Genomic DNA, 18254 nt, shown 5'->3' with positions numbered 1-18254 from the left:
TTGGGGGTGGGCAACTCTCCCCAGCCGGGCACGTCCATGTCGACGTAGTGGGTCCTCTTCCCCCATCAGGAGGAGCAAGATACCTTCTGACAGTCGTCAACCGCTCCACCAGGTGGCCCGAAGCTACGCCCATGGAAGAAGCCACCTCCAGTGCTTGCGCTGAGGCCCTCCTCTCCAGCTGGATCAGCCGGTTCAGTGTCCCGGGCCACATAACTACGGACAGGGGCCCCGCCTTTCTGTCCAAGCTGTGGACTGCCCTGGCACGCCTGCTGGGGACCACTCACCACAGCACCACCACCTACAACCCTGCAGCCAATGGAATGGTGGAAAGGTTCCACAGGTCCCTAAAGGCATCCCTCATGGCTTGTTGCACCTCCAAGAATTGGAAGTACCAGCTGCCCTGGGTCCTCCTCGGGCTGAGGACCACCCCCAGAGCCAACAGCGACCTATCTGCAGCAGAAAAGGTCTTCGGAGAGACCCTCGTAGTCCCGGGGAAACTCATCACAGAGGACCGGGACAACTTAACAACGCAGAGGCTCCACGACACGGTTGGAAAGTTCGCCCCCTGCCGGCGGACATATACCGACAGGATGTCCCCCTTCATGCCCCCGTCTGTCCTCCGCCACCCACGTCTTCGTCAGGGATGATGCCGTACGTCCACCCTTAGCCAGGCCCTACAGGGGGCCTTTCCTCGTACTTGAGAGGAACAAGAAGGCATTCTGGATGGCTGTCCACGAGAAGGAAGACTGAGTATCGATAGACCGCCTCAAGCCCACATTCCTGGAGGAAGACATTGGGGGCACTTCCCAAAGCCCCTGCAGGAGGTGGTGCCCCCACAGCCTGCCCCATCCGCAAGAAAACCTCGTGGGCGCCCCTGGAAGGCCCTGGGACTGGGCAGGAGGTCAACCCAACACACCCACCCACAGGGCACTGAAGAAGATGAACCCCCCCCCACCTGGCATTGAGAAGGCGAGGCCCCCTCCGCTGCCCCAGCAGATACCTGCTTTGATCAGACGTTATCTACGTCTTCGGGGAGGAGTACACATTCAATAGTCCTGCTTATTTCCAGGCCTATTGGGCAAATGGTCTCCAACAAAGAGTAAAATCTGGTCACCTTTGGATTCCAACAAGATAACTCTTGACACCCAAACCAGTTCCAAGGGCATCCTAACAGATGTACAAACTGGTGGTCTATATTACATTTTGTATGAGAAATTTTGGCCTGAAAGACAACATTCAATGATCTAAATGATTACAATTTGAATATTTACTGTTAGATTACACCCTAAAAACTCTTTCAAGACTGCAAGCCTTACATTTAACAATCTACTCACAAGACTTCTGTAATATGGCATTATTTTTTCTTTCAATCCTAGTACAGTACTATTATAACCCATGAACTTCTGACTTCATGCAGAAAGAGGTGACTATTATTATGGTATTATCAGACTCTCACAGGGCTCTTCCAAAAAACATGTGCTTAAATCAAAAGTATGTTAAAAGTTGGACGACAATTTGGGAAAAGACCAAAGGGAACAGACTTTAAAAGACACAAAGTAATGCATCTGTAATGAGTTGTGCAAAGCAGACAGTAGTAATCAGTAAAACCAAGGCAGAAAGTGGTAATAAGATTTCCTTTATGCCATACTAATTTTTTTACGAATTATTAACCATCAATACAAATTCCTCATACTGTAATAGTACTGTATGTATATTATTTCATACAAAACATCATTGATACTTACTTGGAATGTTTCTAGTTGTTTTACTAAAGAGAGTTCCCTCTTATTTAAGTGCAATCTTTCCAACTGTTGCTCCTGATCCTCAATGCCTTTCTGCAAGTCTGTTCTCAGGTTGTATTCCTCTACCTGCCTGTGTAACATCACATAAACTGTATCATATCTTGAAACTATTATATCTACAATTTTACACTTGCAGTTGTCTAAAAACTTGTACTAATTGTAGTAATGTGCAGTCCTCACTATATATAAACTAAAACATTCATGCTCATCACAGAAGATTTAACTGATTCAGGAGTAGTTGCAGGTATGTAAAAATTTACACAATGGTAAAATTTTAAACTCACAACCCGCTTACCTCATTAATTTTTTGTCACAAAGTTCTTCTTCCTGCCTTTTCAGCTCTTTTACTCTCGTCTGCTGCAGAAGAAAATTCCTAGTCGCTCTCTGATTATCAACGTATTCCTTTTGCTTCCTGAGACAAAAGATAATTTCATTACACCATGTATTAATCTCTCCAAGGATAGCCTCTAAAGTTCTACCATAAGCATAGCACCTATCTACATTCACTGAATATCCTTAAAATTCCTGACAAATAAATGTTGCATTTACTACAAATGTAAGCACAAATGCAAAGGAGTAAGATACCAAATGAATTTGTTTTACAATAATTAATGATCAAAGATACCAGATGAATTTGTTTTACAATAATTAATGATCAGAGTAAAATTACTGATAATGATAAATTCAATTACTATGAAGAATAAAGAATGATCATTATATTTCATTAAAAAATCAAATCTTTATTACTGTATTCCTTAGTGTCTAGTGCACAAGAATCAGCCAAGATAGACCTTCCTCTCTCACCTGCAACAATGTTCCCCTTTAGTCTGTGTGAAAACCAGCAGGATACATCAACGGGAGGGGTTGGGAACTGGAGATTCCCAGTAAATGACGCATGTACTTACTGAGCATAAAAATCATTCTAACTCTGTTGTGTCTAAATAAACTATATTCTTATTTCACTTACTGTAAGTCACTATTTAGGAGGAAGGCAACTGCTCCCAGCTTTTGAGCAGGTAACTTGTAACTTGATAGGTACCGAACCTCACAGTCTTTTGTCTAACACACAGATGTACAGCAGTCTAATATTGCATGCACCACATGGACCCCCAGGTATGCTTCAATCACCTGCCTCATATTTCATGTAGTCTGAGAATAAGTGTTCCTCAGGATGGAAAGAAGGGACTCTATAACAAATGGGTCTGTATGAAAAACTTGTTTTTGTTATAAAAAAACAGGTTCTGACATAGGAAAAACTTACTTTTGAGGTGAAACTCACCCTGTTTCATTTACTTTATTTGCGGCTACTTGGCGCGGGTTTGACAAGTGAAAAAATTTAAACAATCGTTAATGAATGCTCCCAACAGTTACCATGACTCTTTGGAGGGTGGGGGTAAGACAGCAAATGTTTTGATTGTCATTCTTCTCTAGTCAGCAAATACAGCCAGCAATTTATTCAAATGCTCTGAATTTTGGGTTTATTTATCTTGGTTAACAAATTGGATTGTCTGGATTGTGGTTTGTACTTGGCAATATGGATTCTCCTTCTCAATCTTCCCTACCGAAATCTGTTAGATTTTGTAAGGTAAGTGGTTGTAAGACCAGACTGGGTTAACTGACATAGGTATGCACAAATTATGCATTGATCATCTAGGTGAACTGTGATTCAGACAACCGTTGTGACCCTTGCAAGGACTGGTCTTTGGAGGAGATAGAGATGGATGATAAATTGCTGATTTAGAAGAGAAGGATAGACTTAGAAGAGAGTAAAGAAAACAGCTAGTCTTGAATTTTAGGTTTTCTTAGAATTAACACCTGGTCAAGAAGACAGAGATGAGTCTGTTTTCTTCTCTGTGGATATAGATCCTCCTACACCCAAAATGTTAACTAAGGGTAGTAGGTTAGATTTACAGTAAACTGCTGGCTATTTGCAGTTCCAGATTCGCAGCTTCACCTATTCGTGGATTTCTCTGTGGAACATACACAGGCAGTCCCCGGTTTACGACGGTCCGGCTTACGACGTTCCGAGGTTACGACACTTTTCAGATATATTCATCAGAAATTATTTCCCGGTTTACAACGCATCGTACGCTGATCCGACGGAAGAAATATGGCTCCAAAATGGCAGAATAATCAAAATTTGGAGGGTTTTTTTTATGAAAAACTCAATAAAAATGCAGTTTACATCGTTTTCAATACACCCAGAGCATTAAAAGTCAGGTTTTCTTAGGATTTTTGACGATTTTTGGGTTTACGACGATTTTCGGCTTACGACGCAGCATAAGAATGGAACCCCTGTCGTAAACCAGGGACTGCCTGTATACACATTACTTGCGGAAAATTTGCGCATTGGCAGTATTTTTCATAGGTAAATATTCACAAATATGACATTTTTATGATAAAATAAAGTTTTATATGTACCTACCAAGTAATTACATAGCTATAGCTTCAAACTATTGCGACAGCTTAGACTAAAAATTTGCGCTAGCGCTTCAATTGTTTTAGTGTAGGTGACTAGTTCCGCCCACTAACGGGAATACTAGGAACAACTTAGCAGACAACATCATTCTGTTTGCCCTTATGTCCATGCGAGGGGAGGAGAGAGGGCTCCAGTTTTGTAATTGGTAAGTAAATATATAAAACTTTATTTTATCATAAAGATATCAATTTTATATAAGTAACTTACCAATAATTACATAGCTGAATCCCACATTGACAGGACGTGGGATACATGGACATATTCTACTCCAGAACATTAAGACATGTAATGAATTTGAAATACAAAAGTTGATAGCACTGAAGACAATGCTTCTCATTTCCTTATCAGTCAAGAGAACTACTGCAGGAGAATGCTGCTTCTGGTTGGTGCTCATCTTAACCTGTAGTGGCATGGCGGTATAGCTGTGGAGCGCCTCTACTGAAGTGGAAGTTTTGCAGCGAAGGAGTTATTCGATGGCTAGCAAAATTTTTAAAAAGTGACCCTGCCCTGGGTGCAGTACCACAAAAAAAACAACCAGACAACACTGCCACCTACACTGAAATAAAACCATAACCCATCCACTGAGGGTGGTGAGTGCTCCAGGTACATTGTAACCCTCAGCTCCCCAAAAACTGACACCTTACAACATGGTGAAGAGATAGTAGGAGAAAACCTATGCTTCCTTTAGTGATACCATGCCAGTTACTGAAAATGATTGCAAGGTACTGGCAAAATTTAACACTGTAGTAACTTAATTGAAAATCAAGAGAAGTGAAGATCGATTACACATCCAGTAGGTCGATTGCAGAATGGAGGTCAGGGGCATCTTGTGCCTGAAAGTTAATGAGGTAGGAACTGCTCTGACATCCTTAGCTCTAACTTAAATGTAGGCAAAATGCTCTCCTGACTCTGAGAGTGAACTCTAAAATAAAGTCCATTCTGGATGAAGGCCAATGCATTCTCGGTCAGAGGGCAAAATGGGTCCTTGACAGAACACTACAGGATATGGATGGCCCTCTGCTCTTCTGATCCTGATCTGGTAGTACCTGAAAGCTTCAACTGGATAAAGAGCTCTCTATTCTTCCCCAAACCCAAGGAAGAGAGGAGACTTGATGCCAGATGGTCAGGAGGTGGCGCCAGGTGCTGGGAGATCTAAGCTGGCGCCAGTCTGTAGTAGGCGCCAGACAAGCTGGATGCCAGGTGAGCTAGTTGCTCGGGAGCTGGTGGGAGCTCCTAGGCGCCCGGAGTATGAGCTGGCACCAGGCGAGCTGGAAGTCAGGTAAGGTAAGAGTTTAAAAGCTGGTTGGCGCTCCTTGGTGCCAGAAGCACTGCTCTTGGCTGTCAAGAACGTCTTCTCTTCCATTAAGTTCTTAAGAAAGAAAAAACTGATCCAGATCTTGGAAGAGTCCTCGTTCTTGACTAAAAAATCTAAGGGTAAACGAGCAAACTGTAATCCTGAGTTAAACATAGCTCGATACTCCTTAATGATGCAATATGAGAGGTTCTAGATCCACTAAGAAAAAAAAAAGAGGCAATCTGCAATTGGGTCACAGACGTCTCAGAGGAAGGGATGAGGGGTCTGAGGCGCCAGCTATAGAAAAACTCTCACTTAGTCTGGTATGTGGAGTTAGAAGACAGCTGCATTTGGTAATAGCCTCTGTCGTATCTCCTGAGGTGAGGTTGACTGAGTATACCTGGATTGGGGAAGGAATCTTGGAGAGTCCACTTACAACCGTGGCAGGTTTGGAAATCATATAACATAGGTCAGACTGGGACTATGAGGGTCATCATAACATTGTGATGAGCCTGAAAATTGTTCAGCACCTCCTTGACTATGTTGAAGAGTGGAAAGACATAGGGGTCCAAGATGGACCGAACTTGCAGCATGGTGTCTGCTGCCCATGCTAGAGGGTCTGGGGCTGGGGAAAACAAGAGATGAAGACAAAGATTCCTTCAGGAGGCAAACAGGTCCAAAGCCAGCCTGCCCCATAGATTCCACAGATCCGACAGAAAAGAGAAAAAACTCGATTGATCGTCCACAGTAAAAGTTCTCTTGCCATCTGGAGGAGAGAAAAATGAGCAAGAGAGCCTCCTTGCTAACATAAAAAACGTTAAGACTGTGGTCTTGTCTGAATGGACTACCACAGTATAGGAGTGAACTAAGGACGAGAAGTACTGAAGCCCTAAGTGAATCGCTTTCACCTCTCTGCCATAGACGTGAGGCTCAATTCTTCCAGGGGCATGTCCCAGAAAGTTCCTGGTTCTCTAAGTAGGCTCCCCGACCTAGTCAAGGTGTGAGAAGAAGACTAAGTCTTAGTCTCAGAGGAAGAAGGAACTTCCCTTCCAAAAGTCTAAGTTCCGACAGCCACCACTGCAGGTCCAACTTAAATCTAGGGTTTTGGGAAAAAAGATGGTGTCTGGGTGTGTTCCCCTGTCCCTGTTGGTCTTGCATTAAAAATCTTGAGCATTTTTCCTCTGAAGGAAATCAAAGAAGTCAGTCGTCCAAGAAAAACTGATGTTCATTGTAAAAGGAGCGAGGACTTGAGAGAAGACTTGTGCTATAGAGGCCGAAGCCTAGATCCCCGAAATGGAAGATCCCATCTCATAAGACAGACCTGGGATACTCTGTGGAGTCCGGATGTGGACATGGAAAGAAGTATCCTGCATATCTAAGGTCTCCATCCAATCACTATGGATAATGGATGACAGGACTGTCTGGTCTGTCTCTGTCTTAAACTTTGTTTTCTAATCGAAGAGAAATTGGGGAGATGGGGGCCATGCAGACTTGCTGATGACTCTTAGTGGGGTCTTGGAGTTTATTCCATTAACCCTTAAACGCCGAGCCTCTATTTACAAAAACGTCTCCCGTATGCCGGCGGCGTTCAGGAGTTAGCGCTGAAGCGGAAAAAAGTTTTTCAAAAATCACAGCACTTTTAGTTTTTAAGATTAAGAGTTCATTTTTGGCTCCTTTTTGTCATTGCCTGAAGTTTAGTATGCAACCATCAGAAATGAAAAAAATATCATTATCATATATAAATATTGAAATATATGACAGAGCAAAAAAAATTTTCATATATAATTTTATACAAATCGCGCTGTGAGCAAAACGGTTAAAGCTAACGGATTATTTTTTTTTTTTGTATTGTACACTAAATTGCGATGATTTTGGTATATAACAAATTGTAAAATGATCAAAGCAACACAGAAAATATTATCACAATATGATGCATAAATCCGTAACGTGCGGACGTAAAAAAATGTTTTTTTCAAAAATTCACCATAAATCGAAATATTGTGCTAGAGACTTCCCGTTTGTTGAAAATGAAGCTAACTGATTGAATATTACTAGACTGTAAGTGTTTTAGCTTACAATTGCAGTTTTCGACCATTTCGGTCGAGTTAAAGTTGACCGAAGGTCGAATTTTTTCTATTTATCATAATTTATATGAAAATGTTTCAAAAGTGATAAAAGCTACAACCATGAGGTATTTTCTGTTGTATTCTACATGAAATTGCGCACATTTTCATAGATAAAAGTTTATATAACAACTAATATAAAACGGTGCAAACATTACGACAACGTGTGTAAAAGAATTTCTGAGATGTTGGCCGAAAGTTACATGCGCGGACGTAAGGAAAATGTTTTTTTCAAAAATTCACCATAAATCGAAATATTGTGCTAGAGACTTCCAATTTATTGCAAAATAAAGGTAAATGATTGAATATTACTAGAATGTAAGAGTTTTAGCTTACAATTGCGTTTTTCGACCATTTCGGTCGAGTTAAAGTTGACCGAAGGTTGAAATTTTGGCAGTTATCGTGATTTATGTGAAAATATTTCAAAAGTGATAAAAGCTACAACCATGAATTATTTTCTGTTGTATTCTACATGAAATTGCACACATTTTCATATATAAAAGTTTATGTAACGACTAATGTAAAACGATGCAAACATTACGACAACGTGACGAAAGAATTTCTGAGATGTTCGGCCGAGTTACTGCGTGCAGATGTAAGGAAAAAGTTTTTTTTTCAGAAATTCACCATAAATCGAAATATTGTGCTAGAGACTTCCAGTTTGTTGCAAAATGAAGGTACATGATTGAATATTACTAGAATGTAAGAGTTTTAGCTTATAATTGCGTTTTTTTACCATTTTGGTCGAGTTAAAGTTGACCGAAGGTTGAAATTTTGGCAGTTATCGTGATTTATATGAAAATATTTCAAAACTGATAAAAGCTACAACCAAGAGTTATTTTCTGTTGTATTCTACATGAAATTGCGCACATTTCCATAGATAAAACTTTATGTAACGACTAATATAAAACGGTGCAAACATTACGACAACATGACGAAAGAATTTCTGGCGCGGACATAAGGAAAGTTTTTTTCAAAAATTCATCATAAATCGAAATATTGTGCTAGAGACTTCCAATTTGTTGCAAAATGAAGGTAAATGATTGAATATTACTAGAATGTAAGAGTTTTAGCTTACAATTGTGTTTTTTGACCATTTCGGTCAAGTCAAAGTTGACTGAAGGTTGAAATTTTGGCAGTTATCGAGATTTATATGAAAATATTTCCAAACTGATAAAAGCTACAACCATGGGTTGTATTTTGTTGTCTTTTACATGAAATTGCGCACATTTTCATATATAAAACTTTATGTAACGGCTAATATAAAACAGTGCAAAAATTACGACAAAATGACGAAAGAATTTCTGAAATTTTCGGCCGAGTTACCACGCGGACGTAAGGAAAAGTTTTTTCAAAAATTCACCGTAAATCGAAATATTGTGCTAGAGACTTCCAATTTGTTGCAAAATTAAGGTAAATGATTGAATATTACTAGAATGTAAGAGTTTTAGCTTACAATTGCGTTTTTCGATCATTTCGGTCGAGTCAAAGTTGACCGAAGGTTGAAATTTTTGTAGTCGGCGCACGATGCGTCCACTTGGCACCCAACAGACAATTTTAGTCGACGTATGATACGTCCAGTAGGTGTTTAAGGGTTAATATAGTAAAGCCAACATTCTCTTTTGGCTTTCTTATAAAAGCGCAGCTGCTTCGCTAAAGCACGTTTGTAGATTAATTTTGACTGAGGGGAGCCACTAGTTTTACAACATCTGTAGTACTTCCTAGTCACTTTCCTCAGAATACCACGTCTTATTCCACCAGGGAACTGCAGGTGTACAAGATTTACCTTTTGTTTTTGGAATTGAGCCTTCAGCACTCTTCAAAATAGATTCAATAAAGTAATCATAGGCATCTAGATGAGAATGAAAGGACTCAAACTCCCTCTCTATCTGACATTGACACCCTTACTGAATTTAACCCAGTCTGCATCCTCTATCTTCCACTTAGGTAAAACTCCAGAGGGAGCAGTTTGAGCAATTTTAAATGGATCGGGTAATGATCACTTCCATTTAAATCTTCATTAACAGACCAACTAAAATCAAGGTGGATACTTGTTGAAGAAATACTAAGGTCCAATGCAGAGAAATGATTATCATGAATGTTGTGGAAAGTCATTGACCCATTATTATATAGGGTAACATCATTCCTGTCAATAAGGTCTTCGATTAATTTCCCTTTACTGTCTAAAAACCGACTTCCCCAAAGGGGGTTGTGGGCATTAAAATCACCTAGAGAAGTAAAGGAGCTGGAAGTTGGTTAATTAAGGACTGAATATCTCCAATGTTAAAAGCAAGGTCTGGTGGAAGGTATAAGGAGTAGATTGTTATCCTCTTTTCCAAAATGGCTGAAATAGCGACAGCTTGTAGAGTTGTATTTAACTGTATTGTGGAATGCTGTAGAGATTTATTAATAATAATTGCAGCACCTCCATGGGCACGATCACCAACTGGGGGATATGTGATTTAAATATTGAATAATTTAGTCCAGGATTATAAGGAGAGTTGCCTAACATTGTTTCCTGCAGGCATATAATCCCTGGACTGAATTCATGCATTAAAACTTTAAGGTCTTCTGTACGGGCTCTGAGACCTTTACAGTTCCACTGAAGGATATCAAGCATGAATGCTAAGGTGGTAAAATGTGCTACTTCCCACTCCTTGGAGGGGAAGTACTATTCCTAGGGTAGAGTGGGAAATTCTCCTTTATAAGAGATTTGTTTTCTTAATCCCTTTTCATCTGAATTGGAGTTCAGGGTCTTTGGTTGATCTTTATATTTTTTATTATGATCCTGATGTTCAGAATTTCTACTGTGATTCTGTGCACCGCTAATCCTATTTTTTCTTAGGGCAGCAAGACTGAATTGAACTCAAATGTTTTTGTTCTGAATCTACTTTTGGAACCACCTTTCTGGGAGGACAGATCTCTTCCAAAGCACTGAACCCATTTGAAGTTTTTATTGTAAAGCTATCATTATTTGGGGAAGTACTTCTTGTGCGCTTCTTGGTACAATAGTTGAAATTATAGTTTTGTTATTATTTTTGTTTGTGGCTGTGACGGCTGATGGCTCTAAACCAGCTCTAATTGGGGTTGCTCTTTTAACTAATTTTTGTTTGAAGTATTTTTAGAACATCTTCCTGAGTATTAGTTGATTTTGGCACACTCATTTTTGGAGATGACTCAGCAGCTATTGTAGAGGTGGTTTGTATAGACTTTGGAAGATAAATTTCCTGTGCCTTTGGAAGTACAATTTTGGTATTGGACTCCAAAGCACTTGCCGACGAAAGTTTCTGACCAGTTTGGAGATTTTCATTATTATTTGCAGTCCGAGGAATAGCAGGTTTGTGATATCTACTGTCAGATGCAGTTATTGGTGGCCTTACATTGCTAGAATTTTTCATAAGCTTTATTACAGAAGCACAGGTAGAGTTGGCACTTTTGTTTGCCCCCATTAACGTGCACTTTGCTTCACTAATGCTGACATGTTTGTTATCAGCCACTGCCAACACTTCAAGTTCAAATCTATATCTGAGGCAAGCCCTAGAATTTGGAGGGTGATCACCCTTAGGCTACATAGGAAACAGTATTGGGCTGCTTCGTACTCAACAAAATTATTGTGCTCTGCAGAGCACACAGGACATCTTTTATTGTTATCGCAAGTTTTGAATGTGGCCATATTCAAAGCATTTGTGACACTATTTGGGATTTCTTTTATATTTTTTAACCTGTATCCTCTCATGGCCAACAATGATGGTATCAGGTAGGTAATTGGAGAAGGTTAAAAGGATACCTGCATCCCCACCCAGTTTTTTTACGAGATACACAAGGAGGACATCGATGGAGAATCTCCTCTTTAAAAACATGCAAGTCTTTTGAGTAAACTACCCCTTTCATTGTGTTAAAGAATCTGTGAGCTGAAATACATTCAATACTTCCACTTTCAGGAGGTTTAATATTAGATAGCAAAATTGCTTGAGTCTCATTACCAGCTTTTATTAGGTTCTTTCCATAGCATTTTAAATTTCCAATGGGAATGGAACCAACCTTGCTCTCAACACATTCAGTGGCTTTTGTTAAGTTTTTCCCTCCCTTCTTGTAGACAGCAACAAGCCATAAAGGGGGAGGAAGAGCTCTGGTACATGGGGCTGGTCCATGTTCTTCAGTCTTAGGAATAAAATCAAATGGCTCATTTAGGTTTTTCACTGAAAACACTTTCGTGCTGAGAACTGAGTCATTTAGAATGTGGCCATGGAGTCTTTGTTGTGCCTCACTTGCTTCCAAGGGAGAGGAAAATTTAACGAAAAAAGAAAATGACTTCTTATCTTTTTCTAGAATTATTTCAATTCTTTCCACTTTGCCAAATTGTTTTACCACACTATATAAACATTCATAATCTAATGACAAGCCTACATTAGTACAATAGAGGGCTCTATTATTTGAATCAAATCCACCACATTTACTAACACCCTTGTGCCTCAGTGTTTGGTTCTGTCCGACAGCTAAGCTTGTATCCAAGTTCATGCCAGAAGTCATTGCCAGTGCTGGTAAGTCGTCGGATCCAAGAGAGGGAAAACTAATAGCCAAATCCATAAATTTAAAATAGTCTGCATGCAGAAGTCCAAAAAGTGCACACCCAACACCCAAGAACCCTGCACAGACCCCGACAGCACATCACAAAGGGAAAACCAGGAAGCTCCTACTGCCCAGCTTCCCCACCCCAACACACTGCCAAAGCCTGCGAAGAGACCCAAAGATGCTAAGCATGCACACATCAGACCAACACACGCAAACTGGTTCATCCACCCACCCAAAATTGCTTAGTTATATCAAGAATATATCAAGAAAGTATCATGGATCAGTCAGGTATTCGCATTCTCCTCCAATGGCACAAGTGACAGTTGACTCCCAAAAGTCCACCCCATACCCTACCCTTTCGGGATAGCACCAATACGCTTGCAGTGGCCCAGGTATAAGCCAATCCGCCTGCTGGGAATTCTGCCCCGACTAATGGAGACCGACTCCCCACTCCAAACGAATTACTGTAGTGGGCTTCCAAACAATAGCCAGGAGTCCCACCTCCAAAAACCAGCCCCCATTGGATTCTGATGGGCAGATCCCCAGAGATGCTTCTGGCCCCCAAGATAGCAATGGAAGAATCCCATCAATACCTATTAGGTCCAAACCGTATCGGGTGGCGACTCACCACCACAACTCCCACAATTAGCTTTGAATGCAAACCCCTTCCAAAACACGATCCCTTCTCAGATTCACCTAAGCAGTAAAATTTTGCGAAAGTGGAAATGTCCACGCCATTTAAACCAAAAAACTACATAGGATGATTCATCAGGACCCGGGCCCAAAGGCCAGGGTCCCTTGGCCCCTCACCTCGTCAAGGTGTCCTACTCGAGGGGTCTCCCAGGTTTGGGGGAGCAGGACAGGGACCTCAGTCTAGGAGAACCTACCGGACAGGTCGCCACTTCCTCCACAAGTACTGCACTATCACTTTGCACTTTCTCTGCAAACACTTTATTTATAACCATTTTAAGAGTCAAATGGAAGCACGGGAACCAGGGAAGGGAGGAGGTTGTACAGTTAGAGGGCAAGTACAGTAATAACAGGAGTAGAAGGGACAGTAACAGAGCTAACCTCGAAACTAGCTTTTGGTGTAGCATAGTCTCTAAACTACAAGAGCATTTTTAAGCTGTAGAAGCCGCTTCCTCTTTCTATCTCTCCCTTCACATGTTTTATGAAAATTACTTCAGAAAGATCATATGATGATCGTACCAAGCAGTAATAAGTCTTAACTTGCAGCCTAACTCAGGCTAGTCTCTAAACTATGAGAGTGTTTTGCGGCTTTAAAAGCTGCTTCCTCTTTCCATCTCTCTCATTACATGTTTTATGAAAATTACATTCTTGCCCCTATACATAGGATAGATCGTATGCAGATCCTAACAAGATTTAGCAAGTCTCGACTCGTAGCCTAACTCGGTACAGTAGCGAATACTAGAATTCTGACATGATTCTAATAATTCACTGAAAACTAGTAAAACCTGCAAAAAATAAATTGCCTAAGAACTGTCTAGCAAAAGCGCAACCAAATCAAAATTACTGTACTTCACCGTACATGAATGAACTCCAGGTAATCCAAAAAAAAAAGGTGCTACAAATGGCACGATGTTTACATCACGATCGACAGAAACAAACTGAATATGGCGGCCGTACATAATACAAAAGAAGCGCTACCGCGAATTTCAAAAAGTTGCCACACGAGGGTAGATACATTAGCTATGTAATTACAGTACTTCATAAGTTACTTATATGAATTTGCAAATTTCTGTGGTGGTGTGTTTATTATAATCTTAACAGCTGACAATACTGCAGTCAATTCTGCGTTAAAACAGATACAATACTGTACAGTATTTAGTAAAGAAAAGTGGGTTTGTTTCTTTATACAACACACACACAAAGATTGACTGATTTGGACCTTATGTCTTATATGTTCTATTGCAAATTGCACATGATGTCAGGGGTATAAGCATAATTTTTTAATACACAGTACTAGTGTGTTCAGCCATTTACTTTATGCATAATCTACCAAGGGGGAAATTCTAGAGCTAGAGAAAGTGATATGTTTACATTTACTGCCTGAAAAACTTTGTTAGCTATAACTGGGAGTGGTAGTTTATGAATGTCATAAAAATATCTCTGAAAATGCCTTGATTTGGTAAGGCACTTGCCTAAGTCTCTACAGGATTGCATTTGCGTGGTTGCTAAGGAAAAATTAAAAAAATAAAAATGGGGCAAGACATGGACACTGAAGCCATATTCATTGTCATCTGTTGCTGCAGGATCACTGAAAACCCCTCAAAACAAAGGACAGCAACGCAGACGTATTCAAGCCTTTCCAGGATCAGAGAGGTCCTGTACAAAGAAGGGAACTGAAATCTTCAAAGTTCCTTTATTTATATGCAAAACTTTAACTGCTGGCGGTATTTTTCATATTCAAGTTCAGTCAATATTATGACCACCATCTGAATGAAGGAAAATAGAAAAGACTCAATATCTTTAACAGACCATACTTCCTATCCTGCAGTGTGCTATATGCTGTTTTCATCAGCTCTTTCAAAAGTAATCACAGCATAACAACATTAATAAAAACATCTTTTTACAATTTTCTTGTGATAAAGCTGGACATAGATTGTTTACCTATATCTATTTTTGGACACCGATGTAGGCCATTATTAAATATCTCTGTGAGCTACTTTACATTCTTTGCACTATTAACAAATTCCTTGAGAAATGTTAGTGGTTTTCACAATGGCCCTCATTACTGAGGTAATAACAAACAATACTGTAATCCAATTTTAATTATCGCTGCAGCCTCTTCTCCAATCCTTTCTGCAAGAGAGAGGAAGAAATGAAACTAGCTCTTCTGGCTCTTTTCCCAATAGCCCTTTACTCTGGTCCTTCCTATGTTTTGCTATCCCACTCCTCTAACTCTATTTTTTGTTTTTTTTTTGCCTTCCCTCAAATGACAAGCACAAATTTCTCCTGTAGTGATGTCTTCTAAATCTGTCTTCATATCCTCTAAGACCAAAGAGAGAATGAAAATCTTAGCTTCCTTTGCATTTTCTATTTGTCTGATTTTGTTTTTTATCATAACTGTCCACAGTAAAAGAACTTAGGTGTCATCAAACTGACTAAGCAATGGGCTCCCTTTTCCACAACATTGTGCCTGGTACCTGCCTGCTTAGGCTATCCTCAAGTGCACTGACATATTTTGTTGATTTTTGAGAAACTAATACAAATGCCAAAAACATTTTCTATACTGGCCCCATTCCTATTGATAAATTGCCATACACTATCAAGTAATTGACCAAAGAATAGTCTTGACCACTTGTCAGGTCCTACCTCACATTACAACCATGCCTACTTCATCTCTTGTTGCTCTCCAAATTTGCCCAGCTACCACTGTCTTTTTGCCCTCCTGCCAGCCACACTGTCAAGGACAGGCCCTGCTTTGTTACCAGTGAACAGTTCCTCGTGTTTCCTTACAGCTTGATAGGTCACACTCCTTATCATACTTTTCACTTTTCACTGTTCTCCTACTAAGTTCCTTCCTGTAGCTGCAGTTCACTCAACAGACAGAATCTATGTTAAATTATTGGTCTATAAAACAAAATTCCCTTTCAATATACCTCAAAACTAGATGTATCTCTGTAGTTATCAATAAAGGCTGTGAGTCAGACATCAGATGTCTACTGTTGTCTGAGGCAACCTCTCCATGGGCTGTAGCATCGTTGCCTTGACATCTTCCATTATTTTTAGCATGCAAGGTCTAGGGGTCCATCAGTCCTTAATATGAGGCCAAGCTACCTACACTTATGACAGCTTCACCAACAGACAGGAAGAGAATGAATAATCCAGTCTCAAAGATCAGCAGAGCTAGTTAGTCAAGTTTACAAGCCAACGAAATTTAATAATCTCTACACTTGTTGCCCTTCTCTTCCTGCCTGTCAGAGCTCATCATTTCTAGGCCCATTTGGTCAAGCCCTTCCACAACACACAAATGTTCCCCTCAGAGCAATCATTACACCAGCAATAAAAGTTTGACAAGTTCATTGTATCATTCTCAATACCTGGGAAATATCTTGACATCTTTGGCCAAAAGATTCTATGAAATGCTGAGAAAAAACAAATCACAAAGATGAATACAATAAAAAGCACATAGGAGAACAATAAAGTGAAACAAAAAGATGCTATCCAAGTAATTCACGCGGGAAGTGATACAGAGAACTACCTTAGAAGAGTTAAGTCTTAGTTAATCACCACTTGGCTAATTTTAAAAAGTTACGCAACAACTTATTGGTCTGCACCCACCAGATGTTAAGGCCTGTTAATCCTAGAATCCTAAATAATGTTATGTAGACGTTTCTTATGAAGAAAACCCACTGAACAAATCACAGAAAACAGCAAATACTGTACAGACTACCTGACTAAATACAGCACTCCTTGACTTACTTCTCTTTCTCAGTTCTTATTTCTCTGTCCTCATCTACCTCTGACAGCATCTCAATAGTTCTCTCTGCCTGTAACTGTGCTTTAATAGCTTCCTTTTCAGCAATTTGTTCTTGAAGAATCTGGAAAATTTATCAAAACAGAAGTTCCCTTATATCTCTAATGAATGCTGAGTTTCTACAGGTATGTAATTTTTGTCAACAGATATTTGGCATTTGGGATCAGTCAGTTTCGGGAAAGAAAGCACTTAAATGATTGGGACCTAATTTTATTTTAGTTCTACAAATAATGTATAGGACCATCATGTGAATCTGGTCAGGATATTTGACCACCTTGGCCTGCATTGGTCAGCTATTACCCTGGCCTATGAATTTTGCCTGATTCCAATTCTCTCACATTGCAAAACATGAAGTTTATAAATATAGTTCAGAGACTACAGGGCCAAACAAATCATTCAGCAACCCCTATTAGTGTTTAGAAATTAACTGGCAAACACATTAAATTACTTTATAATAATAATGACCAAGAAGCCACACTGTTGTAACTTAGCTTCCAAGAGGACAGTACTGTAAACGTACATAAGCAAGCAGATGGGAAAATCAAAGAAAATCACAAGTAGCAAAGTAAATTGTTTTGCAACAAAACCCCATTTCTCCAATTCTTTCCCTTCATTTTTTCATATGTTTAGTTTTTTTTCATGAGCAAATTCACTTTCGAAGCTCTAGATTCTTAGGTGAATGAACAGATAGAGTTTTCCTTTTAGTGGATTGTAGTTAACAAAGAAAGGCTATTATAAGTACAGTACTGATTCCTTGTTGTTTGAGAGGAAGAATATTCTGCTTAAGCTAGTGGTCTGAGTACATGAATAATGATATCTATGCTATAACACCATGCAATGGGTCACTTTCAACTGCTCAGAGCTTAAGGCAGTGAAAAGAGGGAAGTTGGAGAGGCTGAACAGCAAGATTAAGAAATCCAGAAAATACATGGGATGAAGTACATGAATCAAACATATAGCAGTAATGGATGTACTGTAAAGGAAAAGGTTAAAAAGTTGGTTCAGCTAGGGGATGAAAGGATACTGCAAACACCTTTTAGTACTGCCTGCAGTAAATTAGTGCTTTGGTAATTTGCACTTTCTGGTAACTTATGTCAGTAAGTGCTAATGAATAGTAAATGGCAGGCTCATCAGTTTTGTTTTTAGACGTTAGCATCCATTTAGTTCATATCTAACTTTTGGTTTTTCATACAACAGGGTTAGCCTATTTCCTTTAGTGTTATTTGATGGGTAAGCTTACTGCACTCCCACTTTCTCCCCCACAGTATTTTTGAGTTTGTTTTCTTGTTAATTTACATATTTTTTTATGATCTTAATTTATTCACCATGCAGCAAATTAAGATTTCTTGTTTTGGAAGTTACTATGATTTTCTTCTAATATTTTCAACATTTTTCAAATTTACAAGTCTGATGCATGTAAACTGAAGGCTAACGGTATCTCTCCAAGAAGCCTCAAACAAATCCACAAGTACTAAGGTTGTTT

General features: G+C 39.6%; 1 protein-coding gene across 6 annotated transcripts in view; it reads right to left on the bottom strand.

Moving 5' to 3' along the window:
• The window catches only part of LOC136841669 (meiosis-specific nuclear structural protein 1-like), a 160228-nt gene that overhangs the window by 72105 nt on the left and 69869 nt on the right, over positions 1 to 18254 (bottom strand). For all 6 annotated transcript variants that reach the window (XM_067108860.1, XM_067108857.1, XM_067108861.1 and 3 more), the window contains exons 5-7: positions 16717 to 16835; positions 2098 to 2214; positions 1746 to 1872 (exon numbers count right to left, since the gene is read on the bottom strand). In XM_067108860.1, coding sequence (XP_066964961.1) covers positions 1746 to 1872; positions 2098 to 2214; positions 16717 to 16835 — 363 coding nt within the window. The remainder of the gene's footprint in view (positions 1 to 1745; positions 1873 to 2097; positions 2215 to 16716; positions 16836 to 18254) is intronic.

This window comes from Macrobrachium rosenbergii, chromosome 9, assembly GCF_040412425.1.
Source record: "Macrobrachium rosenbergii isolate ZJJX-2024 chromosome 9, ASM4041242v1, whole genome shotgun sequence".
In the NCBI taxonomy this organism is placed as follows: Eukaryota; Metazoa; Arthropoda; class Malacostraca; order Decapoda; family Palaemonidae; genus Macrobrachium; species Macrobrachium rosenbergii.
The sequence above is the reverse complement of the archived record's forward strand: the minus strand, read 5'-3'. Positions and strand labels throughout refer to the sequence as shown.